Consider the following 15,382-nt stretch of genomic DNA (forward strand, 5'->3'; position numbering starts at 1 on the left):
GTGGCCGATCGATCGACACACCTCTACTTTCCACACTTTGGTGCTTGTAATTAAAACTACAAAAAGACAATATGAGCACTTTGAGGACATATTTTCTAACAGCACGGGCCATTTACGGCTGATCCATCACCTGGAAATGAATCACTGATTTATGTATCAAGACGGATTTTGATACAAAGGAAATTCTTCATCTATTGGCACAGTAGTGTTAAACATTGTTACCTGTAAGAGTATGTGCTGTAACATCTAGAAAAAAAAAGTTTTAAATTTTGTTTTGGACTAAAAAAAATAAGGCAGAAAAGTGTTAATGTGGTCTTTTCCTAACATTATTCCCTCAAGTGACGAGGAGACAGAAACTAAAAACACCCAATGCAAAATTAGTTCAGGGATTGCCTACATTCGCAAACTTCTCCCCATTAGTTAAAAGTATGTACAACACGTACTATTGTGTTTAATATTTATTCCACAGACATTTAATCCACCAGTTGAAATCATTCCAATCGTTACATTTAAGGAAAATAATTTGAACAGATGATTCAGTTAGATCATGTGTTTTCTATCTGAATGTTAAAATAATGTTGCCTATTCAACCGTCTTATAAAAGAGACTTCTATGAGATTTGCATATTTTGTGCTTCCTTATTGGCTCATAGAGATATGAATCAGTACCAGTGCATCTACATCTTATGCATTCTGTTGTACAGAACTGTCTGTGACTGACTTGATGTTTTGCGAAGCCAGTCAGAAGTGCAAAACACCCGTCGGATACAGAGTCTTTCAGTATGCAGTATGTCACCTAACTAATATATATTAACTAACTAATATCAAACTTAGGAAGAAATTACTGACTTTCTAAGACAAAAATTCTACCTTCATGGTTTCCTGAGTGGCATGTCAAATTTTGAACAAAACTTTTGTCAAATACACCTAAATTTTTGAGTTTTTACTCAAGGTTTGGTCAACAGTGTCCTGGGAATGTGTGTATATATATATATATATATATATATATATATATATATATATATGAGATAAAATAAGAATCAACCTAAATAATGTTTGTTCTCTGACAGGACCATATAAATAGAAAATCAGCTGGCGCTTTTCACTGACTTAAGGAACTCCTGACCTTTCAATTTTTTTCTACTCTGGGCACTGTCCGGGCTCCATAGAAACAAGTTCACCGAACGGTATTTAGCTGCCGCTGGTTCACCGTATTATTCCATATCACTCGGTACCGCAATCCCATCAGTTCTCCCTGATGGTTCCCCAGATGAAAGAGGAGCCATAACCCGACAGCAGACCGAACCGTCAGCCGGTATCCGTTAGCTTCATCAGGCTAAGCTCCACCGCTCTTTGTTCGGCTGTTTAGCGTGCTAGCTGCCGTAAAGACCCGCGGTACGGCAGGTGAACTTAGACCGTTTCCCGCTCCACATACAAGCTCTGGGAAGTTTGCGTGTTTAAACAGCATGTGAATTGTCTCAAAGCGACGAATACTTGGAGTAAAACCGAGTAAAATCTGATTGAATGATGGGGCTCATTATGCTAACGTTACCTCGCTAGTGTATGCTAACAAACAGTCAAAGAGTCTGATGTTCCATACGAACGATACAACACCAACAAACTTTAAAACCTCTTCCAAACTACAAGTGTTTCTATAACATAATATCTGCTGCCTCGTTGGTGTTCCGTAGTCTTGCTAAGTGGTTTGCTAAAACTAAGAAGAAATGATATATACCGGTGATTTCCTGATTCAGCAGCTCTCTGTCCGTCTCCGGTTTGATTGATTTGAACAAAAGAAGCTGCAGTCTGCTTTCACACCACGTGGTTTGCATTTAGCATTCATACAGGAAACCGAGCACTCACCAATACATAAAACCAGACATGAGAGGGGGGCGGAGGTGACTTTGAGCTGCTGTGATGCAGCACGAACAACCACTATGAGGGTACAACTCAACTACACTGACACAGAGGAAACAGAAGTTCTACTTTCACTCAGGAAAAGTTTTTTAAGAAACATAAACACCCCGTTTTCTCTCCATTTCAGCACACAAGGCATCCGATTCTGTCAGACACACCACTCTAGTTCCCCTTTCAAGTGTGTGTATAATTATCTAAATCTTAATTCCCTTTCATTCAAAACCAAAGTTAACTTTGTTGTGCGGCAATGGGAGAAACCTTCTCAGTTTTGTCAGCCATATTAAAGCAAGCATTATTTGCCATGAAAAAGTCTCAGAAATAACTTTAGATTAACAAAGCCCATATTAGTGTAATATAAAAACAAAAGAAAGACCAAGTCCAAAGAAAAAACTGGTGATATTCTCAGAGGGCCCAGCTGCGATCATGGCAGCCTTGCTTGCCCCCAGTTGCAGTGATGGCTACAATGTAACTTGCTTGTGAATGTGACTGAATGTAGCCTAAAATGCTTTAGGGTCGTCTGGACTTTGTATAAAGTGCTTACTACAGGCCATTTGATGCGCAGCTCTCTTTAAGTATCTTGGCAAAACAAAAACTAACCAAAATAGTTTGAGAGTAGCTTTATAAGCATATCTTTCCTCAGTTTTTAATGTTAAATGCCCCTTCTATTATGAGAGTTGATTCTAATAAGCTCTTTAAAGATTACAGAGCACTACCTGAGGAAGGCTGGAGACTGTTTGCTCCAGTTCAAACAGTTTTGAACTGGAGCAAACTGGAGTTTTGACGTTTGTTCCCCACACCACCTGCCTCTGTTGTTGTACCCTCGGGCAGGGCACTGCACTGGTCCTCTGCTGGCGGGGATCCGAGGCCCTGGTGGCGCTGGTGGCGCTGGTGTATGGCAGCCTCACTTCTGTCAGACTGGTGCGTGAATGGGTGAAAGACTTGTGTGAAGTAACTTTGGGGTCCTCTGGACTTGATAAAGCCATTACACAAGTTCAAAGCCATTTACTAAATTATTTTCCAGACATATTTCTTCCAACCAATGCAGTCCAAACACTTGCAACGCAGGACAAAATATTCAAGTTGAAAGTACTGTTGAATTCTAAGTGCAAAAAAGAATATTATTTTGATATTCTTTTTCTTTAATAAAAAGTTAACATAATTTCCAAACTAATTTTTCTTGGAATTACATTTCAATGGATACAACAGTGATGAAATGGTCACATTTGCTGGTTAGAACCAGGCAGCAGGTCAGGTTTGAGCCCACTTTGCTGGCTGGTTACTGGACTTTCGTCTCCACCCTGGAGGCCCCCAATCATGGAGCCCAGGGTCCCGTAGCTTCCCCCATGTGGCTCCATCTGAGCGGCCACGCTCAGACTGAGCCTCTCTGTCCGAGGCATCTTGGGCGTTTGGTTGAGCGCTGAAGAGGGAAGGGAAACAGGCGTGGCCGCATTGTCGCTGAGGCTTTGCACCGTGACAGATGACTGCACAGATATACAAGTTTCAGTTACAAAGATAAGATATACAGTGATAAAAACTGAGAGCAGTCAGTTATCATATCTGCTATGTCCATTACCAAAAAAATCTATTTCTAGGTTGATTTATACACAGAGGTGAATGTAGTTTTAAATTCTTGCCAATTGTCAGTGGCTCATTGTGCGAACCAAAATAAATAAAAACATTAATATAAGGTATATTAATGTTTATAGGGTCCCTGTATAGATAACGCAGAAAGTAGAAGCACTTCACAATGTGAAACAAATATAAAGTCTGCCATATAGGTGGAAAGTAATTAGTTGCATTTACATCTATTGATGTAATTACAATTTATCTAATTTGTCCTTTAAGTTGTTTACAAAACCTGAGCTTTTACTTTTCCTTGAATTTGTTTTAAATAAAGTTACTCTGTTACATTTGAAATCATATCCATTAATGAGTAAAGATAAAACATAAGAAAATACCAGAAAAAATGGCATTGAGCTTTTGGCTGGATTTACATTAAGACCTCATGGTGTTGCATCAATGGGAAGTCAGGGGGGCAAGCACAACCCATCAAGTTTACTTCAAGTTAACTTCTGAGAAAAAGAGAAGTTCTAGCTGAATTTAACTGATGCATTGTAATCTTTAATATTTGAACAACAAATGTAAATGCCAATTTTATCAGGTTATAATTTGCATTGACGAAAACGGAAAATCAGGTGCTTAGTTTGGAGTCGGTTATTTAAAACTATTATAAAGGAGTAGCAAACAGCAGCTGTCATTAGATATTGCAATTAATGTCAGTAAAAATGCACATATCTTGTTTTGCTTACACACACACACACACACACACACACACACACACATATATATATATATATATATATATATATATATATATATATATATATATATATATATATATATGTGTGTGCTCTTGTAAATCAAAACAGTTTGAGACTAATATGTTCTCATTTCCTTTGTGATGAGCAGAACCTTTGCTCATCAAAAAGTAACTAAAGTAAAATTGTAATGAGGTACTTGTTACTTTTAATAGTATTTCAGTGCATTTTTTTTAATATAAATAACTTCGGCACAACTGTCTTTTCTTTTGAACATATTGTTTTTCTGCACTTTTATCAGGTTTTGGTTACGTTGAATTAAAAATTCACTGTCCTGCGGCGTTTTCCCGGTTTATATTTTAAAGTCTATAAATGATAAGCGATTTATTGTTCGTCCTGTCCCAGTGCAAGCGGCATTTTTTATGTCTGTGGACCACCTGTGTAAAATGACCCAGTCCATAAATCAAACGCACCAATCCGATCAGCAACCAGCCACCGTCTTTAAGAGAAAGACGCTCGTGCTATGCGCTGTCGTTTAATACCAGTGATATTTCCGGTCATAAGCTAATAAGTAGTTGTTTTCCAGGTGTACTGTGTTTTAATTGAGCAAAATCTCAACTAGATATTCTCCTTTTGCTTTTAATTGGAACATTTTTGTAACAAGCAGACAGGCGTTAAACATAGCGGTGAACGGCTTTTGAAGGCTGTAGACTAAAAGCTACGACCTCAGGGAGGGGGGTGGGGGGGGAGACAGCTGGAGGGTGAGAGGCTCCATTACGCGGCACAAACAGTTCAGAAACATTTCAGAATAAGAAAAAATGCGTTTTTATAAACAAATTAACTCGTGTTTTGGTCTGTCTATTGCTAGCAGATCTATTCTGACTCGAAGTGCAGCCGTTCTGAATGATGGCTTTATTGCAGCCGATTACCGGACCGGCGCAAAATCGTTTAGCGGTACGCAGTACCGTACCGGACCGGTGTTCTGACACCGGCTTACTTTCACCCCTGGCTATACAGTGGAGGATAGAGGCATACAAACATAACTGTTCTTCTTGCAAATGAAAGTTATTTGTAAACACAAACTAAAGATATATATTATGAGTTACAGCTAAAATATATAGAACTTTAACATATTTTAATGTCCTTAAGTTGGGCATTTCAGCCACTGAAATCTCCAATAAATTTGTGTTTATTGGACGTATTTTGCAAAGTATCACTGAAAGAAATGGTTGTTTCTACCAGACATGTTGATAACAAATATTTCTTTCTAAACAATGACAATAAGAACACTTGTCAAAAAGAGATACACATATTGTCAGACAATATGTCTGAACAATCTGATGACATTAATACTCACGTTCCCTACAGAGGCCTGACTGCCAGCTACCATCTTCTTCTTTCTGGCCATGTTGGGATTCCAGTTGCAAACCAGACTGTCATTCTGCACGCTGTAGTTTTTATGGCCAACAAGCCAGTATGTGTTCATTTTGCCTTTACCCTGACAGGAGAGTGATGGGTGCCAAGTGATGAATACCGACTAAACAATTTGCTACAGACAACACTGAAATCAAATGTTTACATTAAAATAACTAGACTGATTGGGATTTTTGAGAAACCGTGAAAAACAAGGTTACACTTTCTTGTACGAGTTGACTTTAATTAGTATTGAAAGTGCCATGTCATTGCATGCTGAATGAGAGAAGTAGCACCTAGAATCTAGATGCTGCCAGCGAAATACCTCTTCTTTCAAAAAAAAAAAGTAATACAACAATATGACTTGGGTTTGCAGAATTGCGTTTAATCACGCAACAGGACTTGAGCAACAGTGTCCTTTTAACAGATGAGAACAGCATAGAGATTTTTGGCCAGTTGCTGTTGGTAAAGATGGTTTTATATGGTACTGACTCGAAATGACGCGAATATGATTTGAACGGTACTTTATAAGTTCAGTCGATTTACAATTTCTCTTCGTTATCACTGCATTTAAAGTAATATACTTAATATAATATATGTTGGGTTTCTTCACAGACACACCGAGTGGGAATATTTGATTTTAATTAAAAGACCCCACTCATTTTCACCATATCTACAGTCCATCATTTGAAAATGTACTGAATTTTCATTTAAGTAGAATGAGATATTCATGTTTTCACTATGTATTATTTTCCAAGCAGACTGAAGAAAACATGAAGCCGTTAAAATTGAATTTCTCAAAGAAAATGTAAAAAGTTGAGAGCTTGATTTTTATCCGTTACCTTAACCTCAATCTCTCCACGTAGCTGCAGCTCATAGGCGTTGTCCTTCATCAAAGCCAAATAGGTTTCTGAACTGGTGTGGATTTTCTGAGCTGGAACAGGAAAACATTTGAAATACATTTGTAGCAACTGTTTTAGCTCTAAGCAGATTCCCAGGTCATTCTCTGCAAAGCTTTTTGCGGTGTGATTGATAAGGGAACTAATATGTCTTTACAATATACCTGAAAGAACATTGTGAACATCCAATACTTTGTAAATTATAGATATGTGCCTGAGTTACCTGAAATTTTTTTGTCGAAACACAACTTATCTGACCTTCTACATCAGTACAAAAATCAGGCAACATCTCTAGCTGTGATGGAATTATAGAAAAAGATTTTGATGAGAAATATCTGGCAGAGTATTTTTAAAAATATATTTTATTGAAGTATTTACAGTCTTGATTATTTATTGCTGTTTTAGGCATTTGTACAATTTGGAAAAGGAGGTATTAGAAACTATTGGTTAAGAATTCCATGGCTACAAGTAATCGGGGAATAAAAATAAAACTACATGGTATTTGCAGTTATGTACATTTTTGCTGTAACACCTATGTTACATGGTGTTGAAGTTAGCCTCCTGCTCGCTACAATTAATAATTGTTTTAATGGATTAATTAATAGTCTTCTTCTGTTCTGTTTTTCTACAGAGTGTAATAGTGTCATTTGTATTTGTAATAGATTCAGTGAGAACCAGTGTTAAACACAGATTGGTTTTCTTTTTTAGAGTTGCATAACAATTTCAGTTTTTATCTTTTATATGAGATTTCTGTTAGTAAAGCTTTGTGGATTATTCTGTAGGTGGGTGAACAGATCCAGACTTTGGGTCCTTCATTTCGTGAAACAACATAGCATAAAGGTTTTATTTAGTTTTCTGCTTCTCAAACTGTCAGAACGTCTCTTTTTCTTCTTACGCTGGAGTAGGTTAGCTTCCTTTTTGTTGCTATTTTGGGTTTAAGTTAAACTTTTTAGGTTGCTGTTGATACCGATCTAAATAAAATCAACTACTTGAAATGTATGCTGGTGTACAATATTCTCTTGGTAGAATATTCTTTTGAAAAGTTCATTTGTGGTAGTTGCAGCGTGGCAGTGCACAGCAAGGGCCTTAACATAATCATCATCATAGAGCAGGAAAAGCAGGAAAAGCAAGTTATGGCCAGGATATTTAAAAATTGAATTCTCTTTAAGAGCTGTAAAGGTTTATTTAATTATTACTTAGGACTCACGCAGGCTGGTGGACTCCATCCTGGAGGCAGTGTTGACCGTATCTCCAAATAAACAATATCTCGGCATCTTGTAGCCCACAATTCCTGCCACACATGGACCTGTGGAGCCAAAAAATACAAATTGCTTTTCGTTTTGCTTTAGAGCTTCAATTGTAAGGTCAACAATCAGGTACCAATACAACCAGAACACAGAAATAAAACGGAACAATTTAAGTAGATTTCAAACAAATTTGATGCCATCACTCACAAACAAGGAAGTGATATTTAGAGCTTCCTTAAAAGGCAATAGTAGGAATAATATTGTGACATGTTGCTTCATCTCCCTGAGTTTCTATCTAGATATTAAGCTTCACATCCCATTCAGTGCTGAACATGACACCTCTTTTTTTTTACATGTTTCTGTGATTTTATGATCTAAAAAACACATACACATCCTCATGTGTCTGTGTATCTTTCCAGCACTTTGACTTTTATTAATTTGTCATTCATTTCTATAGCCTAATCCTAACGTTTACCCCAACCTTAACCACAACCAGTGAACACCTAAAGTCAAATCACATCTTAGTCCTAAATCTAACTTCTAACCTCAAAACAGCACCTCTTCAGTCCTTACGGAGTAGTATTTGTTGGAGAAATGGTTCTTACACTGTAGCAAATACAAGGCCACGCACACGCATACACACACAAACACGCTAAAAAATTTCAACTGATCAGCTGAACCCACAGCACTTCCTCTAGATGGCGCTGTGGGTTCAGCTGAATATTTGTTTCTCTGGGTTTTTAGTCAATTCAACTTTATTTAGACAGAACCAAGTTACATAAAATAGAGATAAAAACAAATAACTAATTGAATTGAATCATTCTCATGTATTGTTCTCTTACCTGTTTATGAATATCTCACCTTGTTTATGAACTATATCAATCAAAAAGAAAAAAAATCTTTAAATATCTTTATTGATCCATAGTCTATACCTGCTTATCCTTACAGAGTTGTGGTACAACCTGGACAGGTCACCAGTCCATCGCAGGCCAACACACACACACACACACACACACACACACACACACACACACACACACTCGTTTGCATGGCTATTTATTTTTGTGGGGGCTTCCATTCATTTCTACAGCCTAAACCTTACGTGTGTATAGCAAAACTTACTTCTAAATATTACAAATCCATATGAACAAACATATAACCACACAAACACTCCACAAAGATCAAAAAACAACACATGTAACCTAAAACCTAATAATTATTGTATGTTGTAATTTGAATTTCAACAAACTGGACATGAAAACATTTTACAAGCTCCCCAAATTTGCATTTTGTCAGTGCACTTCAAAATAAGAAAAGGCGTCAAGATTAGGTTAAGGTTAGAAAGGAAGGTTGAGAGTAGAAAATATCTAAATAGCTTAAAAACACTGAAAAAATTTTTTTGAGACTGAATAATTTATTTTAAATGAAGAAAATAAAATGGCAAACAATAAAATGAACATGCTTCCAGATCAGCTCTATTTTTTCTATTTTTAGTGAGCTATCTTTTTGCTTCATTGTGAATTAATCTAGTAATGCTGTCTTTATCTAAATACTGTAGAGGTTGAACGTCAGAGAGATGGAGCAGCTGTTCTCAGCAGTGGACGCATTACAGTACTTTGTTGTCCCAAATAAGCCTCAGTGTCATGGGTTTTTCAAAGCACTGGAAAGAATAGAAACACGTACAGTATACAAACATGAAACCAAGCTCCAGACAACCAACTAGAATTATCTCAGTCTAAAAACCTACAAATAAAACCACAGGTTTTATTCCCCAGAACCAGAACATCCACATTCAGCTTCTATGCATCTCAAATCTGGAAGAAACTTCCAGAAAACTGCAATACAGCTGTAACACTGAGTTCCTTAGAATGCAAGACTTAAAGCCCCCCCTGATTAGAGTTGCTTTTGAACCATAGTAAATGGAACATTGATCAAAATATTTGATTTGTATTGATGATTTTAATGATGGCACTTGACAAAATACAATGTCTGTTACTGGTTTTACAATTGCTGACAATGTGCTGTGTTTATGATGTTTTTATGTTTTCATGATGTAAAGCACTCTGAACTGCCACCTTGTTGAAATGTAATTGACTGATACTCTAACAAAGCCAGAATGATGTGTTGGACCTTGCGGTCTCATGTGGCGCTCCTCTGACCTGTGTGAATGCCGGCTCGGAGCTGCAGCCTCTCGTTGGGCATGTGAGGGATGGACACCTGCCTGACCGCCGCCAACAGGTCCAGCGCCATCTTGGCAATCTCATCTGCGTGTTTGTCACCGTTTCTCTCAGGTAGACCGCTCACCACCATGTAGGCATCTCCGATTGTCTCCACCTTGTTAGAGCATTCCATTAAATTCATTCAGATGACATAGGGAAAAGTTTCTTAATTAAAGACAACAGGAATTGATTGCAACGCAGTTTCTGTTGTAGTCTGCCATCTGTACACAACAGCTCCTAGAAGACATTCTAGACATCTCCAAGCAAAACCTCCCAGCTCATCCTGGTTAGGATCAAGCATTCTCTGGGCAGAATAATCTAGTAAATTACTGGTCTTCCCCCTGTTGCAACATCACCAAGAAACCTCAGCTGACTCCTTTTGATTTAGAAGAGTTGAAGCCCCACCCCATGCTCCCCCAGACGATCAAACTCCGTCCAATACCTCCAAGACTAAGTCTGATCACTCTACATACATTTTAGCTGCTTGTTTCCAGGATGTCAGTCTTTCCATCACAGGCGAGGGTTGTATCATAACCTGTCAATAAATCCAGAGGTTTGGTTTTTTCCTATACCAACCACAGTGCTGAGATGGCGCAGGGGTAGAGCACAACTCATGTTAGGAGACCTCATGGTGTGTTGTGGTGAGGTAGGTGTGGTGGACCAAGATATGAAGAGTTGATGATTTAATGAAGAAATACACACAATAATCCAGGCAGCACAAGTGAGCAACAGCAAATACTCTCACACTGGTAGAAACTGACAGGGAACACAACTAATGACAGACTAGACGAGGACCCGACAAGGAAGCAAGAGACTTGGGTGGATTTAAATACCCCGAGGGTAATCAGGGAACACAAGACACAGCTGGGAGCAATCAAGGGTAGGGACTAAGTCCAACTTTAGACACTTTTTTTTTTTTTCATTTTACTTCACTAAAGTAAGATGAATACAACAACACAACTGTATAAACAGGGATTTAACCCAAGAAAAATTTGCCAAAGTCCAAAGAAAACTTTAAAAACATCGCCAGACAGACTGGAGTGCTATTGATCAAGAACTCTTTTTAAAAGAGTGGAAGACAGTATGGATGTCTTGACAGAAAGCTTCAGACTTACAGAAACGTGCTCTGTTGGCGCGGGTTTGTTACCTTGTAGACATCATAGGAATCGATGCGAGTGTCAAAGCACATGTACAGGTTGTTGAGCATCTCCACCACCTGCAGAGGGGTGCAAGATGCTGAGATAGATGTGAAGCCCACAATATCTGAGAAAAATATGGTGACCTGGAAAACAAGAGAGAAAACATTTGCTCCGTCACAACATGTCAGCTTGTCTTCTTCTACTGTGTCAGCCTCACAGGATGAGGTAACAGAAATATAATATTATTGATTTATACGTTTCCTTTGATTGACATTCAGGGTTTGAGCTGAAGTGAGTTTTTATTTAGAGAATGATTGCTACAACTCTTCAGAATATATTCTGTACCGCCCTCTATCAGTAGAAAATTACGTTCTCTGCATTGAACAGGACAATGAACTAAATCTGTGGAATCAGCATCCAAGTTTCCTCCATATCTGCTAAAAGTAATGTGTGCCATTTGAAAGTCTGCAACTACATTTCCATATCAGAGCAGGATTTTTCCTTTTCAGTGAGTTCTATACAGAAACCCCTCCTGATCATTTTAAGCTGCTCAGACACCCCCCCCTCACCACCATAAGGCTTTTTGGTCCAGCTGCTTCAAACCTCTTCAATAAGCCAGATGCAATTTCACCCGTACAACTTGTTTTATCTCCACATGAATATACAACAGGGCAATTACAGGTAATTACACCAACAATAGCAACAAAGGCAACAAACACACACGTTCAGTCAGGGTGTTTGCACATCTTGCAGATGTAACCTCCTCAGCAGCTTCAGGGTTTAGCCAAAGAGTGACAGAGGAGGAGAGCAGACGCAGATCTGTTCTTAACGAAGTCTGCAGCTTCATGTGAACGGTGTGGGACAACAGAAGTACTTATAGTATCACATAGTATCTCCAACTTTTTCCATCACTTTTGAAAAGTGATGATTGGTTTAGTTTTTTAAACAGCTATTTAAACAATGTATTATTTCTATTTCTGGGAGATGAGATAACGGTGGGGCTACACAGTGAAGTAGTTGGTAGCATCTGCTGCCTTGGAGGAAGAAGGTCCTAGGTTTGAATCCTAACCTGGGGTCTTTTTCCATGGAGTTTCCACGTTCTCCCTCGTTCTGTCCAAGTGCTCTGGCTCTCTTCCCACAGTCAAAAACACAACTGTAGTTTCTAGGAAAGTCTCAAACTTAGAAGTGTGCCTTCTTGAAAAGCAATTTCAAAGGCGTTTCAAGGAAAGTTTTCATACATTTTTATTATTCTAGATAACGTGCTGTTTCCCTTACCCTTTCATAGCTCTCGGCTTCAACCTGCTTACGCTTCCTGAGCTGCTTGGCGACTGATTTTGGCAGCATTTGATGCAGCAGATCTTCAGCCAGCTTCCTCTGGCGTTTCAGGTCTTCGGTTTTCTCCCTTAAGCTCCGAGCATAGTCTTGGATCCACTCCGTCATCTCCTTGAAAGAAAACATCACCGCAGGATAGATGAGGCACGCCACGGCCAGCAGGCAGATCCTTATGCTGAGGCTGGACGACATGGCTCGTGATGCCAGCCGGAGAGCCAGCGATGCCCGATCAAACAGGCACTGCTGGGTTTTTATGAGAGCCTGAATTCCTGTGTGTGACCCAGAAAGAAGCTTGCTTCCTGCTCCAGAGATCTGCCATGGACGTGGGTCCAGAATATCCACTGGCTGAGCTTCCAGACTCAGGTTTACTTTGAGGTCTACGTTCTCTGACCAGCAGTCATTCAGCCGCTCCGACATCAGTCTGCATAAGCTTAGGTGATACAGAGTGCTGGTCCACCTGCGCTGGAAGTCAGCAGGAGTCAAGGTGTTGTGGTGCAACATCAGTTGGTAGTTTAGTTCTGTGAAGGTCACTAGTAGTCTGGCAGAAAGAACATCTGCCCAGGCAGAGTTTTGTTTGGCTTTAGCTAAAGCAACTTCAACTGAGCCCCAGAGGGTCAACAGTCTCTCTATGAGTTGAGTGAAAACTGATCCATCCCTGGCATCCTGGGATGGATGTAGAAATGCCTGCATGTTTCTCCTCATCTGAAGGCAAAATCCAGACATCTCCGCACTGCAGTGAAGTCTGTGATTATTACTGTAGTTCACCATTTTACCACAGAGGTGATCCAGTGCTGCGAAACCGGACCCCAGTGTCTCATTGCTTGTGTTTTTGGCTAATAAAAGCCTCATCTTCTGAATTTCACTGACGAGCTGTAATAGAGCTGTCGTCCTGCATGAAGTCAGTTCGCTGTACGCGGCCTCTGTTGCATCGAGCAGGTCAAAATTGGAGCTGAGGTCTGGAGGTACAGAGCCAAGTAGAGCCAGGAAGGAGAAGACACAGGCGGTCAGAATCCGCCGAACAGAGCGACTGCTGCCAGAGGAGGAAAATATGGAACATCTGAAACACAGGAAAACAGCCGGTTATATTTTCTGATCCACTATGCTACAGATTATGATCTAAAACCTCCTGAGCATGTCATGAACAATGGCAAAGGTTTGGCAACAAGGCTTTGTTTTTATTCAGGTGTGCTGGTTGTTTCCCTCGGTACTCCGAGGGGAGATGAGACTAAGAGACTACATGAGACTTGATGAAGCTGTATTGGACTAAGAGAAGAGCAAAAAAGACATACACTGAGAATATATGTAGTTACAATCATAAATTTGTACATTACCAACAAGCATTTAACGTTGAAAAAGGAAAATATAAAAAGATTAATAGCAATATTGCTGCAACAGCCTATTCTTTTAACCCACAATCAGCCCTCCTTTGCTCAGAGCATAAATGACATATAGTAAGAAATTTCAAAATTTTTACATTATATTTTCTTTGATGCAGCACCAATGCCAAATGATCACATTAACTCAGGAGTACATGTTTATTTGTCTTATTATTATTTTTTGTTCACAAAATCGTTTTAAATTTTAGCTAACTTCTAATACTGTTGGGCTTTTTTTTCGTTGTTATTTTAAGTAAGAAGGCTGATTGAACAACACTGCTCCCTGGATGCTGAATGTGGTATTTTCTTGTTTGCTATAAATTGATACTATTACCTAAAGTGAATTAATTTGAATTTATCTGACCCGTAGAACACCTTCTTTTCAGAAACTTATAGCTTTGGTGATCTTAGTCCTTTGAGAAATGATTTTGTAAGCAAAACAGGTTTTTTTTAATGCAACTCATAGAAAGGAAACAAATGTATGTGTTTTATAAAAGCTGCTATAACAAATTTACTGCTGATCCAGAGATAAAGAACTAAGGCCTTACAAAAACAACAAAAAACCTGCTCCTCACCATGATCAGATGGTGTCAAATAATATGTGTTAAAGACTGAAGAACTGCTGAGGAAGTCCACTAAAATAAAACGAAGAGACCCCTTTAAAATCACTCGATCCTATAACTAAGATATCAGAGCTCAGTAAGTGCGTACTTCTGGCTTAACTTTGTAAATAGACAACTTCCAGCAGGGTGAACAGGTAGGATCTGACCTGCACGGCTCACAGTCGCTGTCCGGGGCAGCCTCCTCCGGGGCCACTCTCCTCCTTTTCCTCAGCAGTCTTCTCTTCAGAGACGCAGAGGACAGAGTCCCAGGTGTGAAACACTGCTTTTTCATCAGGTCCAGCGTCGATCAGACCGTTTCCACCAGCTGATCCTCCAGTCAGATCCGTTTCCTTCAGAGAGTTTACGACCGGAGAGCGCCTCGCTGTCCGTCAGTCTGCGGCTCCCGTCCAACATGCGGCTGAGCAGCAGGAACACACAGATTACCGTGTTCTGTTCGCTACAGCAGCAGATCATTATCACAAGGCGTTATTCAACGGCACACATCAGTGATGTTTGTAACCACGGTTATTATTTCTTATTTAATCACAACTTTCACCGTCAGTAGTGCAACATATCCATCCATACACATTCTCTGAAATGAAATGGTTCGTTTACTTATTTTGTTTATTTATGTATTATTATTATTATTATTATTATTATTATTATTATTATTATTATTATTATTATTATTATTATTATTATTATTATCGTGGATAGTAATAGTAGTAGTAGAATAGGCCTGTTTTACTTTAATTTAATCTGTTTTTATACACTGACACAATTCTTATAAAAAAGTTACATTTCAAATGTTGAGTTATATATACAAAAAATAAGAATAAATAAATTAAACTGAACAAATTGAAAAAGTGGTGAGTTAATATAATTTCATGCAGGTCTTTTTTAAAACGATGTGCTCAATGT

At 38.8% G+C, this 15,382-nt stretch overlaps 2 protein-coding genes across 4 annotated transcripts in view; both read right to left on the reverse strand.

Annotated features, from left to right (window-relative positions):
- Positions 1–1,970, reverse strand: part of rcc2 (regulator of chromosome condensation 2) — a 17,589-nt gene extending 15,619 nt beyond the window's left edge. The window contains exon 1 of one of the 3 annotated variants that reach the window (XM_015053206.1): positions 1,863–1,970. The gene's annotated coding sequence lies outside the window, so the exon portion shown is untranslated. The other 2 variants (XM_015053205.1, XM_015053207.1) reach the window with 2 other exon arrangements.
- A 1,071-nt stretch (positions 1,971–3,041) lies between these two features.
- Positions 3,042–14,904, reverse strand: LOC106960214 (uncharacterized). The gene is made up of 8 exons (XM_015053193.1): positions 14,629–14,904; positions 12,427–13,540; positions 11,160–11,294; positions 9,953–10,127; positions 7,754–7,852; positions 6,490–6,581; positions 5,592–5,732; positions 3,042–3,397 (listed from the first exon to the last, which is right to left on the reverse strand). Exons 1-8 carry the CDS (start codon positions 14,751–14,753, stop codon positions 3,134–3,136), a joined length of 2,145 nt encoding a protein of 714 aa, XP_014908679.1. The 5' UTR covers positions 14,754–14,904; the 3' UTR covers positions 3,042–3,133.
- Between the last annotated feature and the right edge of the window lie 478 nt (positions 14,905–15,382).

The sequence above is a fragment of the Poecilia latipinna genome, unplaced genomic scaffold, assembly GCF_001443285.1.
Source record: "Poecilia latipinna isolate Pla-1442-1.1 unplaced genomic scaffold, P_latipinna-1.0 Scaffold1167, whole genome shotgun sequence".
Taxonomy (NCBI): Eukaryota; Metazoa; Chordata; class Actinopteri; order Cyprinodontiformes; family Poeciliidae; genus Poecilia; species Poecilia latipinna.